The sequence below is a fragment of the Rhamphochromis sp. 'chilingali' genome (assembly GCF_963969265.1).
Source record: "Rhamphochromis sp. 'chilingali' genome assembly, chromosome: 21".
Taxonomy (NCBI): Eukaryota; Metazoa; Chordata; class Actinopteri; order Cichliformes; family Cichlidae; genus Rhamphochromis; species Rhamphochromis sp. 'chilingali'.
In genome coordinates, this window is record NC_137949.1 from 7,135,932 (window position 1) to 7,158,848 (window position 22,917).

At 40.1% G+C, this 22,917-nt stretch overlaps 1 protein-coding gene across 16 annotated transcripts in view; it reads right to left on the minus strand.

Annotated features, from left to right (window-relative positions):
• The window catches only part of mark3a (MAP/microtubule affinity-regulating kinase 3a), a 46,325-nt gene that overhangs the window by 13,690 nt on the left and 9,718 nt on the right, over positions 1–22,917 (minus strand). For 11 of the 16 annotated variants that reach the window (XM_080870296.1, XM_080870292.1, XM_080870293.1 and 8 more), the window contains exons 4-13: positions 17,583–17,631; positions 15,911–15,976; positions 11,550–11,620; positions 10,506–10,562; positions 8,804–9,040; positions 8,258–8,398; positions 5,692–5,791; positions 1,986–2,098; positions 1,276–1,423; positions 368–585 (exon numbers count right to left, since the gene is read on the minus strand). In XM_080870296.1, the coding sequence (XP_080726422.1) occupies positions 368–585; positions 1,276–1,423; positions 1,986–2,098; positions 5,692–5,791; positions 8,258–8,398; positions 8,804–9,040; positions 10,506–10,562; positions 11,550–11,620; positions 15,911–15,976; positions 17,583–17,631 (1,200 nt within the window). The remainder of the gene's footprint in view (positions 1–367; positions 586–1,275; positions 1,424–1,985; positions 2,099–5,691; positions 5,792–8,257; positions 8,399–8,803; positions 9,041–10,505; positions 10,563–11,549; positions 11,621–15,910; positions 15,977–17,582; positions 17,632–22,917) is intronic. The other 5 variants (XM_080870294.1, XM_080870295.1, XM_080870291.1 and 2 more) reach the window with 1 other exon arrangement.

The window sequence follows — 22,917 nt, forward strand, 5'->3', positions numbered from 1 at the left end:
CACAAAACCAGAGCTCAGGAGTCGATTGCTCACTTCTTTGATCTTTTGTTTTTTTTCCTTACAAGGTGGGATCACATGTGATGTCACCTGTTAGAGGAAGCTTTACCCATTTATGCATCATTTTCTCACAGATGCATCTGAACACAATAAAGTCTTTACACCATTATTTCCCCTTAAATGCAGTGGACTTCCCCAACGCCAGGAAGTACACACTGATGTGTAAAATTGGAATTTCCTTTTAAGTAACCATGACAGCCACTGTCACTAAACACTCTCATTTAGCTTAACTCCCCCTCCCCAAAACTCTCATACAAAAACAGAGCAAACAATCAAGTTTAACTTTTAAGCCAACTGCTGAAACACTCACGCTCGGGGCCGTGGTGGCTCCTTTCCTGCGGTCAGGAATGTCAGCCTTGTTGGGGTTGTTGGCGTTGCCCAGCAGAGGGCTGGAGGGTGGTGCCCCGCGGGTTCCTGGGATGCTCGGTTTACGGAGCTGGACTCCACCTTCCTCTTTCACGCTGTTCTCAGCAGTAGTTGTCTGACTCCTCTTCGGATGAGCCATCCCTGGAGGGAGGTTCTGACCAACTATAGAAAGAGAAAGTATAATTATCAGAGTAACGTTTGCGGGATGACTCAAGAATACGTCTACCTCTGTCAGCAAATACAATTTTTAAAGAAGTTCTATCTAACCTACATTTTGAAAAAAAAAAAAAAAAATGACCCAGACTTAGTCAAACATAATTATAGTTACAATTTACAATATAATCATCATCACATTAATGTTTGTTTTTCTTTTAATCCATGGTGGCCTTGAATCAGGTTTCACCATTTACTAAATGAATAAAGTCGTCTTCTTAAATTCCCAAAATATCAGAAACACAAGGCTGAAAATGCCACAGCAGTTTTTGAAATCACAGTTAACAATGTTTGAATGTTGGGTTTCTGCTGGAGTATAAAAAGGTTCTCAGCGTTGCCACTTAAGCTGCAGATCTCACAGACAGGAAGCATCGCAAACTGAGGTTACTGACAAAGCATTATATCACAGTGGACAACACAGAGCTGTGCAAACAAAGGAAAGGCTAAAGTGCCTCTACCATGTGACAGGTTTCGATTTGGCTTCTTTTATCAGCTGAAAACAAGCAACTGACAGAAAAGTACTTTTATTATTAGAGGTGACGTACAGCAGAGTTTCAAGTCTGTTCCTTTTCACGTGACATTGAAAAGGAAAGCTAGGACCACGACACTGTGTTTCACACAATGAAGAAAACAACACACCTTGCTCGCTGTAACGTCTCTGTTTGTGGTTGGAGGAGACGCTCCTCTGGACTTTGAGGTGGGAGGGCGACTGGCCGTTGAGCTCACTGCTTGGCCTCGGTTTGGCCAGAGACAAGTTGCTGCTGGAGGCCGAGTCGCCGGGCTCCAGCTGAGAGACAAAGGACACATACAGAACATACAAAAACCCTCAGTTTCTACAGTTTTACTACAGTGAATGTGATTTATGAGTCAAGACAGACCAAAAATCTAGGGCACATGATACGCGATCAAAAGAATTTTTGTGTACAAAGGATCATTTTAAAACTATTATTTCTGATGAGTGAGAAAGCTGTCATTTGTGAGCTTAGAGTTTCAGATGGCGACTTCAGACCCACTTTGTTTCAATTCCTGCACCTTTATTTATATCAGAACCAAGCCCTCATGGACAGTAAGGGGACTTACATGACTGCTTAATTAGCCGTCTGAAAAAAATGCCCCAAATGCCAAATCTTTGACAACGAACTATTTCACATGATCAAATTTAAAACCATTAGGCTTAACAAACGGAAAAAAGCCCCCAAATGCTTCAAATCAATTATTTTAATGCACTTTAATATGTGGCGAGAGTCTGCAAACAAGGTAGAAGTCTATAAATAGCCGAGTCACACACTGGTTTACGAACCACTGATAGCTGAACGACTGAAGAACTAAGACGTTTGTTATGTTTGTACCTCAGAGGCCTTCCTGCCCAAGAGCAGGTAGGTGGCTGTGATCTCATCATACTTCATCTTGGCCAGAGACTCCTGGATTTCCTCCAAGTTGTAGCCCATCCCGACCATCACGTCTGCACAAGCAAAAATGATCAAAGGCTCAATTTAATAACCACTTTTCACGACACCACTGAAACTAAAAGGGACACTGTAGATAACTGCGATCATTGACAGTTCATTGGGGTCTACATTCACCACAAAGTAAGTGAGAGAGTGCTTAATTTTAGACCCTTTCACAGTGATCTCTGGCGATTACAGCACAAAACCAAAACATGACTATTTCTTTTAAAAAAAACTTGTTTTAAAGTTATGTGGTTATCAACTTTATGTCAAATCTATGTTATTAAACTGACTTCTCTTAATGTGATTTTGCACATTCAAGAATTGTGTGTGTTTATTCTGGTGACTGAGCCGTGCAGGTTTATGATCCCGTGATATGCGGTGGCGCTACAGCGGATATCACGGGATCGACTACATTACACTAGAAGTTTGTAATGTAGTCAAGCTAGACACGCAACGTCAGAAGCTTCAGGCAGTGAAGTTCAGCTAATCAACTTCCTGCCTTTCTGGTTCACCTTTGAAGCAAAGCAATGCTGACTGGAAAGGGTTTGGAGTGTGAGGACAACATTTTTTTCCTGAAAGTCTAATCCGAAAGTTAAACTCAGACTACTTTTAAATTCCAAATCACAGCTGTAGTTGGGTTCAGAGCAGTCAGGTATGTAATCTGCTGTGTTTCATCTGAACAAATAGACACCTAACAAGTTTTTAATGAATGTCCACACATCAAAGCTGCGTGAAAAACGAGAAAAAGAGTCCCAACAAAGGAGAGATCATCGTCCATCTGTGATTTGTGGGTATAGTTTGATCTAGTCTTAAGCCAAACTTGAATCTGTTTCTAACCCTTACCTACCCTTTCAATGTTGGTCAAGCAGCGAAGACACAAGAGAATTGTCTCCACTCGCAATGTATGAAACTCAAATTTGTCCCCAGGAGACAGATTTACAGAGAAAGACATGCACAGCTTTGACATTAAGCTTCCTCATTGTCCAGGTCACATGTGTGGCAGCACACCAGGTAAAGCTGTACAGATCCAACATGATTTGTAAATATATTTGTGCTGTGTGTGTACACGCATGTTTTGTTCATTTTAAAAAAAAGGTACATGAATCTCTGCACACTTACACCGTGTAAGGAGTAAAAAGCAAATACCTGCAATGTAATTCATTAAATTGTAGTAGGAACACTTGGTTTTTCACTGTAGCACTCATTTGTAAAGAAAAGAAAAAAAAATGCAGCAATGTCGTCTGAAGTAATGGAAATATGACTTTGTTACGCCACCATGCATCACATGAAAGCTTTTTACACGCTGTGCAGTCTATAAATCTTTGAAAACGCTCTTCTATCTGAGACACGTTGGAGAGCTTTTTTATGCAGATTCCATCTTCAGAGATGGAGCGTCTGGTCTCCAAGGAAAGGTGTAGAAATGAGTCACCGGCTTCGCAGTGACCTGTGATGGGCTCTGACTTCCTGCCAGTAACCGTTCTGTCAGTGCAGGCTGTTTGTGTCCGACAGGAGATCGTTTTTTAAAATCACACTCTTTTTAGTGCAGATGATGTGCTGCCGTAGCCAAAAATGTATTTCTCAACCACAAACTCAGCTGCCAGACTTGACAACAAGAGAGAGGTGTGACCGCTTCATCATCATTTCAGACTCTTTACCCGGCATCCTCAGGGGTTTATGAATTGATTTTAAAATGTTACCTATTACTACTAAATATTTTCATGGCTTCTCTTTCTACTACACTTCTAAAGGCTTAAAATGTATAATTTTCAGCACCACTCGAGGGTTTCTTTGTGCTTTAATGATTTTAGTTTTTGAAACAAAAAGCTCAGCACAATAATTTTAAAATATCTTCAGTCCTTTGTTAATTGCTAAGTATCTACTTCACCTGGGCACGAACACTTTGAGTCTAACACCAGGTTTCACGCGTGGGAAGAGAGAAAGCGAGCAAAAAACGAGCTGCGCCTCTGTAACCAGGCAGAACCACTGATCTGCCATCTTTTCCCGTCCTTTGTTGGATCAAGCTCATCTTTCTCACTTTCACACTCCTGCGTCCCAACACTTGTGTTTCCCTCTCTGATTCTCGGCTCATTAGATGGTTTATGGCTGCAATCTTTGACAAAATGCTCATAGCTGAAAGAAGAAAGGACATTTTAACACTTATCTGGTAACACTCTACCTAAGAAGAAAAAAGGATTACTTTCTAGGCTTGAATTATGTAACATTACTGGCTTTATTCATCTGTTAACGCTACTTTTTTAGTCATTCTGACATAGGCTACACAGGTTAGGTCAGTTATGTAAAAGTTCTGTGTGGCTATATTCAGATACACCAGGACCTTTAAAGGAATAAGAGCGCCTTGGTTGCCTCCTGATATTTAGCTATGAGCTGATCACGCTGTCAGTGATAGATTGTGCTTTTCCTTTTTTCCCCTAAATAATTCCCACTGAGCTCATTGCTTTTCACAGTTAATCAACACTGTATACTACAAGCACAGAAAATTAATCTAGAGAGGCATGTAATTCTTATGTGCTCAGGTTTAAAGCCACATATGCATTCATTCATCTATGCAGCTGGCATGAATCAAAACTAAAAATATCAAGACTCATGTCACTGTGGAAGAATTATGGAGAATGTCCTCCAGGTCTACTACTTCCTTACACGCATCACATAAAATCAGACATTTAAAAACTAAATGGTGAAAAATGTTTATCCAAGAGTCCACCCATCCCCTACCCCAATAAATAAATATATCAGTTATGAATTCAATAATGTAACAGGCATTTGAGGATTTGGGGCCTTCGAGGTTGAGGATTTCCTTTAAATTGATCAGCTAATAGTTTCACCTTTAAGCTGGCCTGTTCACAGTGTTTCCTGGTGTTAAGAAAATAAATGCTCTCTCTATTGGCCCTTGTGCTGCTGAAGCCTTTAGATAAATTAGATGTCATCCACACTGAAAATTCGAAGCCTTTTCCTGTGTAAGACAGCATCTGCTCCACAATGCATTGTTTTCATTCAGTAATAATTTTAGGTAAACTTTTGCAGGCATTGTTTAGAATCCAGAGACTAGTCGGCAACTTCAAGACCTCATTCTCCCCCCTCCTCCATCTTTCTTTTTTCCGTTTTCCTGGGTGATTGGGAGTTCGCACCGACACATGTGCACCAACGGCCGACCCCAGCTGCAGTTATGTAAGAGCTTTCATCCAGGGCATGATGGGGAGGCTTCTCTGGTTCTCTTCTCTGCGTGCAGCAGCGCTGCTCGAATTTATTTATTCATCGTCACGTTTCATCTTTTTTCCTTTTCAAGCTCTTCAGCACTGAAATAATGAGACTGCCTCTGCACTGTGGAGCCGTAACCCCACTAACGTTTGACATCTCACGTCTTCTCACTACTGACGAAAATTACCGACTGAGCTTTTACAGTAATAATGGAGAAGGAGGGGGTGTGTACTTTTTTCTTTTGATTATAGAACAGTGTATATGACAGGCCTGAAAGTCAGAAAACTGACTTAAAAAGAACTTCAATGATGAAGCAATCCATCCTTCAAAAGGGGAAAACAAACAAGCAAAAAAGCAGTTACGATATTAATAGTAACATCAGCCTTACCTATTCTCTTCTGATCTGTGATGTCCAGCTCTGGTTCAGTGTAAGGTTTGAGCTCGTCATCATCAAATCCTGCATTGATCCATCGATCCTTCATAATTTGCTGTAAAAATAAAGACAGACAATTAGAACAGATGTGGCTACACATACGTAAGAGAAACAAACAAAAACAAACGCCGACGGCACACATGCATACCACCGAATAAAAAGTGGCATTTTCTTTTTTCCCAGCACAGAAGTTTACAGGGTTTTGTAGGCAAAACAGGCAAACCTGAATAAACTGTGAGAAACTAATAGTTTGAAACGTTTAAGAGTGCTCAATCCTCCAGGTAAGGAAATCCCAAAAAAGGTGATCTATTCATCTGGACACCTGGACCTTTTCAATGGGAGAAACTGGCGAACAATGGGCTGTGAGGCCACAGTCCATTGTTATTCAGTGGGCTGGTTTCAGTCATTATGCAAATGTACTGTTTCTAAGGTTGTAGAAACCTGCAGTCAGCTGAGACTGAGGAAGTCACTCCCACTGAAATTGCTAAGTAGTTCTATGATACTAGAACTATAACCTTTGTCTCAGCTTTTAAAGAAAAAAAAAAAAAGTGAATCAAATCAACATAAATTGGGGGCACCACAGCTCATGAGGTTAAACCTTTAGTAGCTCTTAAGGTGCATCTTCAAATATTATCTGGTGTTATCAGAAAAGGCTTAGTCCAAAATAACTGGTGTGGACAGATGTTACAGTTTAACAATATTGAAATGAAATTTTAGTTCAAGTCTAAACTTGACAGATTTATATTTCTAACAATGCATTTAACATCCACTGTAATAACAGATCAAACAGTAAGTCGAGTGCATGAGGCATTCCACTCAGGTTTAATTACAATTCAGTCCTTTCCCAGAAACACTACACATTGAACTGTGCTCCATCACATTTGCTTGCACCCTTATTTTATTTCGCTAATCAATCATCAGCTGATCAATTGGTCCCTGGGGTTTTACTGAGGACAGAGCCAAACTAATTATCACGCTCTGCTGTGGCTGCCATAATCCAGGTCAATCGTGTGGCATCAAACGCCAACAGATGTGACCCCGACATTCGAGCCAGCACTATTTATTTTAACTCACGTACTGTCTGCTCTAAAGAATTCAGCAAAATGCAATAAAGCCATTTCCTTGAAATGAAAGGCGAAAATCAGCTTTGAGATTAAATAGCAAGTTCAGAGCTTACATGCCAAAAATAACTGAAAAGAACGATTTTTCTTTGTGTGAATGATTTACTGCGGAGTGTGAACAGCTAAAAGATGATCATTCACACATTGATCTGTGGAACAATTCTCTCTGTCCTCTCTTCCTCTTACATTTAACACTTGGATTATTCCAACCACCGCAGATGTTCTGACGGAAATAAAAAGTCCAGGTATTTCTGCCATTTTCTGTCAATCAACTTTGGAAAACTGATTTATTTTTGTCCAGTAATATTTAACTTAGTATGTGGACTCTGAGGACCTTTAATGCTTTTGGTTAAGAGGTCAAAATTTCATTTGGCTCATCAGAGAACATGCTGAAGTCTGATCGTACAACACCGCTGTTCGTTATCCTCCTACTTCTGCTGGAACTTTGAAATGTACTACAGACACATTTCTACTTATACATGAATGTTTTTTTTTTAACATGTTTGCATTTACAGTTTTGTAGCTTTTGCTGCTCATCTATTATTTAATACTGTGACAAAAAGCACAAATGTTTCCTTAACAATAACTGGAGGATTTCTTGGACCCCAAATATTTGATCAAACAACATTATATGCTGCTCAAAAGGCAATGCACAATTACAAAAACAATGTAATGAAACTCATTTACAGTCAAACGGGCAATTTCATATTATATTTTGCTAACAGAAGAGTTTTGAACTCCTATTATGTTCACTTTAGAATCATGTGCTGATTAAAAGCCAAAGATATTTCACATGTCATCTATTAACCAGCTAATCCTCACATCCATGATGCTCGATGGATTTTAGGTGTGAGCACATTTCTGGACACCAGATTTACTGATAACAGATGGATTGTTTTCAGCAATGTTCCTGTTAAGTTAAAGCAAAATGAAATGTACTCGTGAGGACTGTGTGCTGTTTCTACTCAAAGCGAACTGAAGTGTTCGCTAGCACACTGCACGTTTTGATCTTGCTTAAACCGGGAGATAAATAAAATGCATTAAAAACGCAGCTGTACTTTGTGCTCATAATGACGCAGACTTAAATAAGTAGGTTATATGCACCCTCTTGAAAACTGATGTATACTCGAGGCACAAATGAAGGCAGAGAAGTGATCACAGAAGCCAATTTTGGCACAAACACAAAAACGTCGATGCATTATTCATGGTTACAACATCATAAGAGGAGGAGTAGAGTGTGGGCCGGGCACACACGCACAAAACAGGACGCCGTCGGCGTCAGAGGAGATGATGCAGTGGGGAGATGCAGGGACTGAGAGGAGGGGTTTGAGGATGGATGGCATTCTCCAATGGTGCAGACGTGCTCTGGGAGTGCGTTAAGAACTAAGAGGTATATTTACATTTTCTGCGTCCTCCCTCACCTCGAGAGTACCCCGCTTGGCCGGGTTGAGCACCAGGAAGCGTTTGAGGAGGTTCTCGCAGTCTGTGGACATGTAGAAAGGGATGCGGTACTTCCCTCTGAGCACACGCTCCCGCAGCTCCTGCAGAGAAGGATGAACGGACTGATCTCAGATCATTGCTAGAAGAAATGTAGGGGCTGGTTTGTAGACTGTAACATCGTGCATAAGCTTTACTTTAATCATTTAAGAGAACCTGGAACAGCTTCCACAGGATTTGCACCATATAAACCCATGGTACATGTGACACTAGACAGTACCAACAGTTATATATAACAGCATTTAAATGACAACTACGATTGTTTTTATTATCGCTTTCTCAGTTGCTCTAATTGGACTGCTAAATGTAAAAACATCTTGTATTGTGTAACCTAGGATCCAATATAATAAGGTAGTCACTTTTATTTATAGAAAATATGGAGAAAGAGCATCATCTCTCTCCTTCTGCTATGAGAAAGAAGCTGCAGCATCATGTCATCCACACGCTACCTTAAGATTCTGTCCGTCAAATGGCAGCGAGCCGCTGACCAGCGTGTACAGTATCACCCCCAGACTCCAAACGTCCACCTCTGGCCCGTCGTACTTCTTTCCCTGGAAAAGCTCCGGTGCTGCGTACGGCGGAGAGCCGCAAAACGTATCCAGCTTGTTGCCCAGAGTGAACTCATTGCTGAAGCCGAAATCTGCGATCTTGATATTCATGTCTGCGTCGAGGAGCAGGTTCTCAGCCTTTGAACAGACAAACCAGTAACTTTTAGGCAATCTGCTGAGCACTGAACACTGGTCAGTGTTGGAGAGGCAGCCACATGAAGGCCAAAATGTTTAAATAATTATTTCTTCTGTATTGCTGTCATTCAGCAGCATGAAGTTTGTTTTTGATGATATTATTGATAGACTTTATTAGTGATTATTTTTTAGACAAAGCCAAACACGATAAGCACTTTTTCTGCAGTCGCTTGATTAATCATTTTGTCCATAAAGTGTCAAGAAAAGTGCCAAAAATCAAAAACCTGTTTATTTATTTATGAGTCCAAAAATCCAGGATTATAAGGCTTTAAAAAACACATAATTTCTCCTTTGTGAATGAATGAAGATTTCAACCCAGCCATCTGCTCTTTGCTGACATGTAGCTGTAGGCGAAAGACTAATTAGAAAGCTGAGATGAGTACACAGAGGACTCATCCTTCCAGCTGAAACACTGAACTGACATCCTGAGAGGCTTGCAGCTGCATGCAAACAGCACTCATCACAACATGTCTGACCGTCAAAATCTCAGCAGGTGTTGCTGCTGAAGCCACAAAAAGCCCAGAATTCCTCAGAGGCACAAAATGGCCTACAAGCCCGAGGGACAGTGTTTGGTTAAAATGTGGCTTGTATACCTGTTCTACATCGAGTGTGACATTTGGACGCGCGCTGAGCAGCTCCGTGCTGCTCTGTCATCTCCCTACTCATTGATCATTGATGAAGCTTCGCAGAGGAAACACTTTGGATGTGCAGCTGCTGGCAGAGCAGATACACGGGCCTCTCTTCTCTTAGCTACTCCCACTGATGCCGAGATAAAAATACAGAGGCATCAATATTTATAGTTGGAGAACTAAAATGGAGAGCATCACGGCTGTGAAACAGAAGAGGCGGGAGAACATGTAGACAATTTATAGGGCCACCTACTTTTTCTTTTTTTTTAACACTCCTCCCACCTCTATGGTGCAAAGATTTGTTTCATGGTGGCCATAGTGGCCAAGGACACTGTCGGAAAAGGGAAAAGATGAGCCTCACTAGCTGTGTGTGTGTTGGATTCATCTGTGGGAACATGGGAGTTAAGACGGGAATCATAAAACAGGGACTGATGTGACCTTTAATTCATGATGGACAGCAAACTCTTTAAAATCTACTGACCCTAATATAATATGTACAGTATATCAGCTTCTTAAATGTGAAGATTCTGAGGACAGAAAGAGGAGTTCAGATGGGGATCAAGTTCCTCAAATACTTCAAGTTGAAGTAGAAATACATACAATACAAATACCAGCTGGATACAAAAATAACAGTGATCCCTTTTAATCTGAATTAATGACTTTCAACTGAATGATGCATGATGCACACCACAGTGTGACCTATAAAGGCTTTTGGATAAATACTGAAAATTCAAGTTCGATCTTTTTTTTTTGCTGTGTTTGCATTTTTAACCACTCACCTTGAGGTCTCTGTGAACAATGTGCTTCTGGTGGCAGTACTGCACCGCCGATACAATCTGTGCCGAAAAAAACACAAGTACAGCTTAGTTAAATGTTCTCAGACTGTGATAAAGGATGTGGTGTAGGAGGAGATGTGGTTGAAACTAACAGGAAAGATACAACTCAGCTAAGGTGGGGCTGACGACACCAGAGCGGTGAGAAAACAGGTTTGTGCAGTAGCTCTGTCGTACATTCGTCTGACTCGTGAGGCACGTACGAGTATTGCTAGTATCAGGGCACAAGGAGTTCCTTTGAGTGACACATTTTAGAGCTTTTAAAATGATCATTTTTGAGTCTTCAGTTCCCTTCATTTTTAAGGCTTCAAGATTTGCACAGAATTTTATTTGTGTTGTCTTGAGAAACCAACACTACAAAACGCAAAATGTTAGTATATCCACCAACTCAGATGCACAGAGTTTATAACTTAAACACTGGCAAAAAACACCACCAAACTGAGTTTTTTTGCATGTTTTCAAACTGCATCAAGGTTGTGTCACTTTTATGAGCATTATCAAAACAGTTCATAAAGTAGAATGGTAACAGGATGGGGGGTTACATAAACTTCTTCAACTGAAATTGCAGCTAGATCTGATTATCAAGGGATTGTTTCTCATTACACAATTTAAGATAGTTTTAATCTAAAATCTGATCACACCAGAGGCTGTTTCATTTATGATGCCAGATCACTGTCGTTCACTACTAATTAAACCAATACCAACACGGGCAAAAAGATACAGAGAGTCTGAGTGTTGAACATGAATACATAACAGCCAGGTGTTTTGGACCAGCTTCTTAGCACTTCACACAACAGTCGATGGCTTGTTTGTGACAGTCATGAAGAGGTAAGTGATGGGGAAGCAAGTCGGTTTAGACATTTCATCAGTCTCAACACAACAGAGACGCTTCTGTCCTCCGAGGACACACAGAGGACAGCGTCCTGTCTGAAGCACAGCCAGGAGCAGAGGTGTGAAACCAGAACACTGCAGGGGGAGAAAGCTGGGTACCTGTCTAAATTTAGCTCTGGCCTCTTTTTCCTTCATTCTTCCGTGTGCAACCAGGTAGTCAAACACCTCTCCTGCAAAAGAGCAGAAAGAGAGAAATTGAGGAAAACACTAAAAGTAGAGAATAAGCAGTGAGGAAAACGGATACGAAAAAAGTAGACAAACACAAAGTGAATCGCAGCTTCTAAAAATCTGCAGATAAAAATAACTTATACGCAGCTGGCCTGCACCATCGCCCATGTGCATGGTTCGAGGGCGTTTCTTGACCATATTGAGTTGACCTCGGCAACGCTTCCTCCACACTGAGCCTCTCCTGGAGGCACAAAGCTGCCGCCGAGCTGAGCTCCACAGCAGCAGACCCTTCCCTCGGCCCACACGCACAACCAAAACGTGACTACACTCCCTCGTGTGTTAATTGAACTCGAGTTGCTGGTGCGTGCATGTGCACGCCCATACTCTGGTGATAGGAAAAAGAGAAAAAAACAAAAAAAACAAAACAGAAAAAACCTCCCCCACTTCTCTTGAATCCTCAAAACCCTTCCGCGCTCTCGGCGCTGACCTGCAGAGGCAGCCAGAGTGTGCGATTCTGTACTTATAAGCATCAATTCATCAGCGGTCTCTGACTCAACCGCTAAAGACAGAATGAGCGTGCTGAAACTCTGCATGTCAGAGGTAAATAGCATGTCGTATGTTGTACATAAAGATGAGCTTTAATAAAAACTGCATGCAGAACAAAACTATAATTTTGTTGTCTTAAATTAATTTGAGGCACAAGACTGTAAGGCTTCTTAAATTCTGCCATCACTTTTCTGCACTATCAAATAATCCTGGGGCAACTTATCAAGTCGGACTCAGCCACAGTTAGAAAAGACGAATAGAATAAACTTGTCACTTTGTCATTCAGCACATACAGTTTTACAAATTTACTAATAAATCTAAAAATAAAAAAAAAGGATCTAAGATATACACATGTAAGAATCTAAGAGAAATGAGCTGTATACATTATGGAAAAAATGTACAAAATATCAGGACATAATGATATTGCACAGCAATAACAGCATTCCAGGTATGAAATTGCACTGCCCTAAATACAGTCTCATGTGCATATATACTGGAGTGGGCAGTTTGGTTAGTTATTACACGCCACCTCTTTGCACCGAGTTTTCTGCTCTTAAACATCACACAGCAACTTACTGCCAATGGTAACACTAATATTCTGACACTAAGCAGGTATTCTATCATGACAACATTAGTTAAGCTGCACTTTTTTTTTTCAAGCAACCTGACAGGGTCACCTTAAGATCCTGCATGACTTCTGAGAAAAATCAATGACGAACTGAAACAAGTATTCGATTTACGTCACTAAGAGCTAATGCAATTGGCCAGTGATCAGAGTTCCCATCTCAGTGATAATGTGATTTGGTACCCAACAAGCATGTCTTCACAATTTGTCGTCTCTGCTCAGCTCAGCAGTCCAATAATGAACAGCTCAAGCAATCGATGGAAAGATGTGGCATGACATGACATGAAATGAGAATTCAGAAAAAGAAAATTTCCCCCAGCTGAAGACTTCCAAGAGAAAACTCTTTGGGGGTCTTACAGCTACATATATCTCAAGTTGGAGGGTAGGCATAGTTTATTGTAGCTGTTGCGTGCTCCCCTTCACTCCTCTTCATTTACTGCAGCACAAAACCCACCTCACCTCTTTCACAAGCTGCCTCAAGCAGACTGGGAGAGAAACCCTCAGCTATCCTGTGACCACGGCACCCACAGGCAAATGTATTTGGATGTCAGTGTTCGCAAAAGTATGTATTGAAGGATTGTTTCAAGGCTCTGAGTGACAGTTTGCACGCCCTAAAAGGTAGTATGACTGAGACTTTGATAAGGTAAGGCATGAGGAACTGTAACAGCTGACCGTGTGAACAAGACCATAATCCCAAATTCACCTACAGAAACATTTTAATCTCCTTCATTCTTGATAAATCTTGTTCACTAAGGTTTTTTCTCTTGTCTTAGCTGAAGCTAATCTAAGAGCAAGTTAGTTTTAGCTTTTAAAGGATGCTTTTCCAACAAAGTCATTTATCCAGTGAACAACTGAAACTAATGTTTACTTTAGTGGAAGACAAAATGTTCAAATCGCAAACATGCAACACTGTAGGAACTTTCAGACATGCAGTGTCCCACAGAGCTGATGGTAGCTGACCAACATGTTTTTCCTGCTCTGACTCGTCTCCTGTGTGTTGAGTGGATTTGTTCATTTTCCGCATGGATTAATACTTATGTCACTATGTTTCAACGTTTGGGGAGTAGCTTTAAACTTTACATTCCTTTTCATATATACTGCATGTGGGATACAAATGTCTCAGAATGTGGCAATAGTTTCATGAGAGCTTTCATATAAGCATTTTGTAATTTTGGTAATAAGTATAAAAGAATGTGTTTGAACTCTACGTCTAATTAACTTATGTTTAACTTAAATTTGGTAGTTTATAAATTATAGTAAATTTTCTGAGAATAAAAATATGTCAATGCCTATCATACAGCGCTGCACAAAAGTCTTGAGTCACCGCTCATTTCTATACATTGCGGTAGGAAAATAGGTTCATTGCGTTAATAAAACATGCAAACATATAAAACAGAGTTTGTACAATTCCAATGTGCTCGAAAGCGAATATTTGGTGTGAACACCTTTAATCTTCAGTACAGCTTGAACTCTCTAAGGCAGCTTTCTTATCAAGTAGTGTTCAGGCTTCTTGAAGGACATTCAAAGCTCTACTTTAGATGTTGGCTGCCTTTTTGTTGTGCCACAATTCTTCAAAAATGTTGCTTTTCTGGCTCTGGGGAGGCCAATCCATGACTGATTGTGTCCCACTGTGTGTTTTTCTATCCAGATGTGCTTTTACTGCACTGGCACAGTTCTTATGATCACTGTCATCCTAAAAAATGAAGCCATTGCCAATCAGATGCTTTCCAGATGGCACTATGTGGTGGATTAAAATCTGACAGTATTCTTTTGAATTCATAATTACATCAATTTTACAAGATCCTTAACACCACTGGCTGAAATGCAGCCCCAAATCATGACACAGCCTCCGCCGTGTTTTATACATGACAAAAAAGGCACAATGCACACCATGCCGAGATATGCCACATTTGTCTGATAGCTCTATTTTATGCTGATCCAACTGTGTTATGATTGTCATTTTTCATAGATTCAGCAAAAGAGTGTTTTGGTGACAGGCTGCTAGTAACAAAGTGCCTGAAAATAAAAGACCAATAGAAAGCTTAGAGAACTATTCCTGAAGACAACCTTTAAAACAAATTACAAAAAAAGTCCTTGGAAGCAAAATATATAGACATGAATGAGGGTTCAAGACTTTTTCCACATTACTGTATACTTCGTGCAGAAGTCAGGTTAAAGCTCAGGCTATGGTATAAAACTGTTGTTGAGCTCTTTGTACAAGTAATCTTGTTCCTTTTTTCCCCTTTCAGCTACAAGTGCAGTTTGCAGATGATATGCTGCTCCAAAGATATATTAATTATTAACATGCACATTTATCACATTGGGCATTAATAAATTATTCTCGGGAGCAGCACAGAGAGCAGATTTCTACCAACTATGTGGTCTTGAGTGCAGCAGCTGTTAGTGGAGTTGTTTTTCACATTATTTATTTTCATGGGGGTCTAGGAAATTCTTAAAGTTCTTGGCATTATAAAACCATAACATTTGTTTAAAACCAAAATTTATTATGCAATTATATTTACTAAATGGCTGCCTGGGGGTGTAATAGTACATGGTTCATATTTACTTACATTTTGAGGATGCGTTCAAATCTGACCAGTTCGAAGTATAAAATAAATTACAACAACCATAACAAACTCTTAATCAACTTCAAAGAATCCATTAAAACCAGAACTGCAATGTCAGCTTTAACACAGCACAAAGTCACAGGACCTCGCACTTTCTTCGCTATCACAGAGAAACTTTATTGGAATTGCCGGTGGACAAAGTGAGTGGGGGCTCGTTGCTCGTGTTCAGAGTGAGCACCACATGGCGACCAGTCGACTGAGCCGTAGAGTGTGAGCACAGAACTTGCAAGTTCTGGCATTTCCATTTCACCATGTTGTGAGTTAAAGTGTCGTGCAAAATAAAAACCACACAGCATCTGCCAGCTGTCAAGACAGAACCTCGACTTCAGGCAAATATCATCCAGGAGTTCGAGCACGGCAACATAAAGGGACTTCTGCAGCCAAACTCTTGAACCAAATGTTGCACTTACAGCTACTGTTACAATCCTAATGGTTGTAATTCACAAGTTTGACATGTTGGAGATACTTTGCTAACCACTGCATCTATGTCTCACCTCCACTGGCGTACTCCATTACCAGGTAGAGCGTCCTCTCGGTCTCAATAACTTCAAAAAGCTTGACTGCAGGAGGGAGAGAAAGAGAGAGAGAGAGAGGAATTATAAATTCAATTATGTCAAAAGACGAGAGAGATCCAGACAGAGGCAGTAATGAATTCATGCTCATGAACACGGAAAAATTGTTTCCAAACACACACCCCGAGTGAGTCGAAGAAAAAGTGAAGTCACGTGGAACTGTGCGTGTCGTGACCATGTAAGCACATCATAGTTGAGCTGAGCAGCACTCGGTATTTACTGTACAGTCCAAATTCTTTTTTCTTTCTTTTTCCCCCTCCCTTCCTTCTTTTACTGCAGTAGCTCACCGATATAAAGGACTGTGACGAGCAGCTGAGAGCTGCACTGCTAAATATAGACAAGGTGGGATGAAAAACAAAGGGAATGCAGGAGGGGAGAGAGAGTTTATGGGCTGGTGATAGCATTTACTATCACTCTGATAATTACTATTATACTTTTGTAGAGGAACTCAAGCAGAGAGGACATGGGGAAAAAACAAAACAAAAAACCAAACAAACAGGAAATTCACATTTCAAGAACAAAATGCACTGTGGCAGACTTCTCTAATCTGTTTCATGACAAATAAATTTGTCAGATTTTACTAGTATATACTTATATGGTCATAGTACATATAAGTGCACTTTCATGCCTAGAAACATTACCAGAGTTGAGGGGAATACAAAGAAAGGAGAGGAAAGGAAAAAAAAAAAAAAAAAAAAAAAAAAAAGGAAATCCAAAAACTTAAATTTCCCCCCATTAAAAATCATCTGCTACACTGGCAACATCTGTATTTCCTCTAAAACGTACATATAAATAAAGTCATCATCAATAGGACTTTTGGTAAGCTTTATAATACCTGAGGATAAAATATTTTTCTTACATTTTTTTGGAATAATAATTCATGAAGATAAAATATAATATTAATTATTCATTTCAGCACAAAAGCTTTCCTGTGGCTACACATTCCATAGTCAGGCGCTCCACAGCTAAGGTTTGTTTGTAATGTAGGTTCCTTGTTGTTGCTGTGGTTTGGCGTTTGTTGGCATTTTTGGCTCTCGCAGACGACTCAGTGTTTCCAGCGTTCGTTATGGCTCCGAGCAGCATGCGCTCTCTTGTTTACCGATCATACTCCGATTCCAAAACAAAGCGGGACGAACGGTCCTCCAGTTTCAGCCTCAATTACCGGCAGTTAACAGCAGATGAAGGTAGTAAAGTCTGAATGTCATCTGGGACAGCTTCCTGTTTTATAGTTTCTCTTTCACAAGCATTTTATAAAATGCCAAGAATGCAGGCTTCGACCTTGTTACTGAAAATGTTCCTGGTACTTTAGATGGCTTGTTACATGTATGCTACAAATCCATCTGCTCAAATCTCCTGACTTCTTTTATGTTTCAGTTCATGTAGAAGTAAAAAGTTTAACGAGTCATATCTAGTTAGATAGATACTTTATTGATCCTACAAGGGAAATTAAAGCAATGACAAAATGCATAGCAGGAACTTGTTGTTTCATGTCCACCAACAGAAAGGTCCAAAGGTTGAACCTGCATGTCAGTCGTCCTCGTCATTATAAAGCTCATATACTTAAAATTCTTATTTCTAAACAAGATGCACTTACCTATATTGGGATGATTCAAGATCTTCATTATTCTAACTTCTCTGAAGAGCTGAAAATTAGAAAAATTCAGAGTTTAGACTTCAGCATATAGTCTGAGCAACAAAGCACATTATTCAACCTCAGAAGATAAAAACCACAATAATAAAAGCTGCTGTATGTCTTTGAGCACTGAGCACTTTCATGAGGGAGTCAGCATGAAGTCAGACTATCCCAGTGGACTGTGTGAGTTAACCTGTCCCTTTTCTTCATGACAAAACAACTTCAAAGCAAAGAAAACAGAGGCTTCATGTCAAAGTGTTTCAGTGCAAATGCTTTTTTTAAGAAATATTTTATTTTTAGATTTTTAGATAGCAGACATGCCATGTCATTACACAGGCGCAGGAGATAAACACATTCTGAATAAACTTTGAAAAACATTTGCAATGTTTTTCCTCGGCTGATTGCTTTGGGGAGGCAGGAGGTTTTACATGAACCAATCAAAAGCTTCCATGCAACCTGTCCAACTGCAGTCACAGACTGCCTGTCTTATTTCAGAGAGCGTAGCACTTGTTTGGGAGCTTTTGCTACACTTGCAGTAGGCTAAGGAGTTCTCAACAACACAAGTAAGCCATCTTGTCTTCTACCTGTCTTTACTCAACGTTATGCTGTGTGCAATGCTCCACCCCCCCGACACACACACACACACACACACACACACACGACAACAGCATTAGAGTTAAATCATGACGACAAACTAGTGCAACTACATGATTATTTGGGCATAGGTTTAAGAGATGTGGCTCACTGGTTTTGTTCATATAGTGAGGGGTGAAAAACTCCGAAAGCCCCCCCAAACTGTGCATTAATACATTTTTAAGAACACATTCTCAAAATGTGTGACCATTCTTAATATATTAAGACTTTTTAAAACTATTATTAACACTGCTTTCCTGAGTGCTAACATGGCATTTCAAGCTCTGGTCTCTACTAAACATCCTCAGCATATTTGTCAAAGAAATGTGGTCATTATGTCGCTGCTGCTGACACAGTGACAGGATTACAGGAAATTCTGCAACATAGTGGTGGTTTCAGAGCCACTGACGGGCAAAGGTAATCTAAACTAAGTTCAACATGTGGTGTCAGATCTCCATCCCTCAGAAAAGGAAGACACTTGGCTGACATGCTTCCTCATTATGCTTCAGAGTGATCAGACAAGGAGATCTTTAGTGGCCAAAAATCCTTTTTAGTGTTTCGCTTTAGGAGGCATAAAGAGCACCACATGGGATTTATTATTGAGCTGCTGAAAACTACACCTCACTTTCTTCTCTTCCATAAAAATATAAAACAAGGTATCAATCTTTCATGAGGCAGGAGAAGTCCCAATGTGCTGGTTCGCTTGCTGACAAACAGATCTTGGACAGCCCGAAAACACAAAGTCTTCAATCAAATGAAGAAGTACATGTTTCAGGAAAGATTTATCCACTGCGTTTAGATTTTTTGGCTAAAAAGTGGAAACCTATAAAACATTCATTACATAAAACTGTCATCTTTTCCATAAATGAAGAAATGTTTCAGCAGCACCATAAAGGATCCTTTATAGCATCACTTTTGCTGAAAATTCAGAGAGGCAATGAAACATGAAATATGAACCAGGAAGTCCAGTTTGAAAACTGTAAGGTGGCAAAACATGGTGCACTGTATCAATGACACCTATTGCATAGTTACCCATAGCAGCAGAAATTGTGACTGTAAAAATACATCATTCAGTCATTACAGTTTCTGCCACAGATGATCACTTCTGCATCACAAGTCTAATATTTATCCAGTTGTTGAATAATTGACTATTATTAATCCTCTTAGTTCACAGAAAATATAAACGCTCCAAGTACGGCTTTGTTAGAACTTCCCCTACAAGATTTCTTGGTTTTCCTTTCATACCTTGGATAATAAGATCTGAAATATTAATAAAGGTTTCTCACAGGTGACTACAGAGTAGGTTCACTAATTATTTACATCTAAAAGGATTCGCTCTTTTTTGTCAGATTTCAGAAAGAATACATTCTATTATCAACTCTGCATCCCCTATACTTAAAAACAAAAACAAACAAACAAAAACAAACGATTAACAGTAATTTTAAATGTTCAGATCATGTAGAGAATTCCAGCTGTGGGCAGTTGTTGACTTGGATAATAAGTTTCATGTAATTCCTTGCTCAGAGACTGAAGGGAATATTATGAACTCCAGTTAGTGAGGCCTTAAGGAGTTTTTTTATTTTTTGAGAAGCCCCCCAAAAATAAAAAAATTAAAAGACAGAAAAACGAACTGATGCAGGAGTTGTCTGGCCTCTGACAAAGATGACGAGAGGAAGAGGAGCACTGGAGTGAGCTTGAGGTCTCCTCACTGTCATTACACCCTGATCTGCCCGTCATTATACTCAAAATACTCTCCTGAGCTCTCTGAAAGTACAGGGGAATAAATCTAAGCTGGTTTTCTGTGTGACAGTGGAAACCTCTTCACTGCAGCTCAGAGAGGAACTCTTTCCTTCTTACTGAAGAGAAGCTGCTGCAGCTTTGAACAACCTCATCAGCGACAGAGAAGCATCTCAATTTATCTTTTCTGTGTAACTTTGTGAAGACTTCGGTACAAACTGTGCTGTCCTATATAGCATATACAAGCCTTCTGAAACTTGGGTGGGTTCTAAACACAACACGCCAACAAGTACATGGGAATACTTTGTCAGGTATGTTACGCAGTAAACAGAATTAGTGGAAAAACTCTGGAGAGACGGGGCTGATTCACCACATAATACAGCTATTAGGTCGAGGACTCAAACCTGCTGGTGATCCAGTCATGCCGCTGCAATAATGCACAGCTGTCCTGATTACGCAATCCATCTTATGAGCTATACAAGGAACCTTTAGGCCACATGACACACAATTCGAGGGTGAAGTCACACCTAAAACTAGTTTTTGTCAGACTACATTTTTAGTTGCTGCATTTTTCTGTTTAGATTGAAACAGCCTCAATTAAAACAGATCTGAGGCCTGTAAACAAAATCTCACGGGTGCTACATTAGATCATTTACTGGATGTTTTCTTTATAAACTCTCATCCCACCAGGTTAGACGCTTTGAGCTGAGTCATATCAAATCAGATTACAGCCCCTGCAACTTCAGCTAAGAACGATGGATGTCTGTGCACTTTTTGAGGTAATCGACCCCGGCTGTTTACTTCAGCTAAGAGAAAATATATCCCGACGGCAGTTTTACTTTACTGTGTTTTGTTAAGTTCACCTCCTCAGTGGGCTTATTTTGTCCCTTCAAAGCTCCACGGTTATTGTTTTCATCCGGGCAAACAAATCAACCTGAAGGAATAACACTATGGTTCAAATTAATGGCTACTATCACACCATGTTTATGAGATTCAGAGAAGTCACCAGTGGTAAAAACAAACTTGAACGCTGGCTTCTCCAATTCTCTTTCCTTAGTCTCCATATAAAAGAAGGACGTAACAAACCAGTGGCTTATGTTGCGGTGGCTAAGTGCCATTTTTTAAAGATTTAAAGTCAGCATTTTGGTCGTCACCATATTGGTTCCTGGAGCCACGTGTGACCATATTTGGACATGAGTGTATAGTGTTAGGTTATTATTAAAATGAGCTGTATCTGTAGATGAAGTTTGGATCTACAAAAAAATGGTTGATAAGTCTAGCTTCGCCCTTAAAACTATGTTTTAACATGGGAGTCTTTTGGTTCAATTTTGGAGCTACTTTTGAAAAACTTTGTTTTACTTTTTGTTTCCATTTTAAATGGTAAATGACCCCAAAGTGCTTTACACTACATTCAGTCATCCACACATTCACACACTGGTGATGGCAAGCTACATTGTAGCCACAGCTGCCCTGGGGCGCACTGACAGAGGCGAGGCTGTCGGACACTGGCGCCACCGGGCCCTCTGACCACCACCAGTAGGCAACGGGTGAAGTGTCCTGCCCAAGGACAAGACCGGAACCGGAAACCTTCCGATTACAAGACAAACTGCCAACTCTTGAGCCACGATTGCCCCATTTTAACAGCTCCCAACATCTAAAACTATGTAAACACTTAAGTGACTAAGATAGTTTTCTTGAGGATTGAAAACCTACAAATAAAACAATACTGGGGAAAAAAAAAAAACTTTCTCCCCAGTAACTTTTTGAAGGCACTTCTTTCTCTTAAAAAAATGACATTTCTTACTTTTTTGATATTATGAGGTTTTGTTGTCAATGTCTTATGTGAACCAGTTTGATTCATACATTTGGCTCAAATTCTTTTACATCCAACTGATTCTTCTTCAGTGCCAGTAACTAAGTCTTACTGACAGCTCAGGAAAAATTTCATGGAAAAAACGTCATGTTAAAAGCTTTTAATAACAATCCTCCAACCACTAAAGGCAAAAACAAACCTGACACTGGACGTTGTCACAGACTAAGCTTCTTACCAACACTGTTTACATTTAATCAAGACTTCCAAGCATCATACTCCCACCCTGACCCCTGACAAGGATAACAAGACCACCACAGCAGGTTGAATCAGGACAGAAAGACAAGAACAGAGCGGGAAGCTGGAAGCAGTTTGCCAGGAGCCGGTGACAGATGTGAATGTCGACTCATCTCCGCCAAACTATTAAGAACAGAGGCTGAAAATAAACATTTAGGCTTCAGAGACGATACACCCCCTCCACCCCCACCGCTATCAGCCTCTCGCCAAGTCTTTCAGTTACATAAGAGGTCAGGACACAGCGGTGCTGGCTCTGATGCAGGTTGGCTGTTTCACCAGCACCAGCTCAAAGGTAAGACTTGTGCAAAGAAAAATAGAAGAGATCCAGACATTCAAAACCCATCTGAACCGAAAAACGTCATCACATTGACAAACTTGGAGCTGTGCGATGACAGTCGGCTGTTAAAATACTCAAGAGATTCAGCTGGCATTTTTGGATATTTTTCTCATGATCAACAAAGCCAATGAAAAGACCCACCCCCTTTAATCTTCATCCAGGCTGTCTGTGGCTCTGTGCCCATTGGTTACTACTGCAGAAGTAAACACTTAAAAAACACATAACTTTACTCTAATAAGCAAGTCCACAAAAACCATAACAAATTACATTAAATAACACTCATTTTCACAACTAAAATGCATCTCTTTAGCAGTGGATTCGTCTTTGTGGCATTTTGTAATGTCATTGATAACATGCTCTCACATTCAGGAACTTTATTTTTCAGTCCGTGTATTTGATTAAGTTATCGGATGTTAGCAGTTCTTGAAAGAAACTCACTTATGACTCATCTACTGAAAAGAAGGAGCTGCGAAATAAAACTG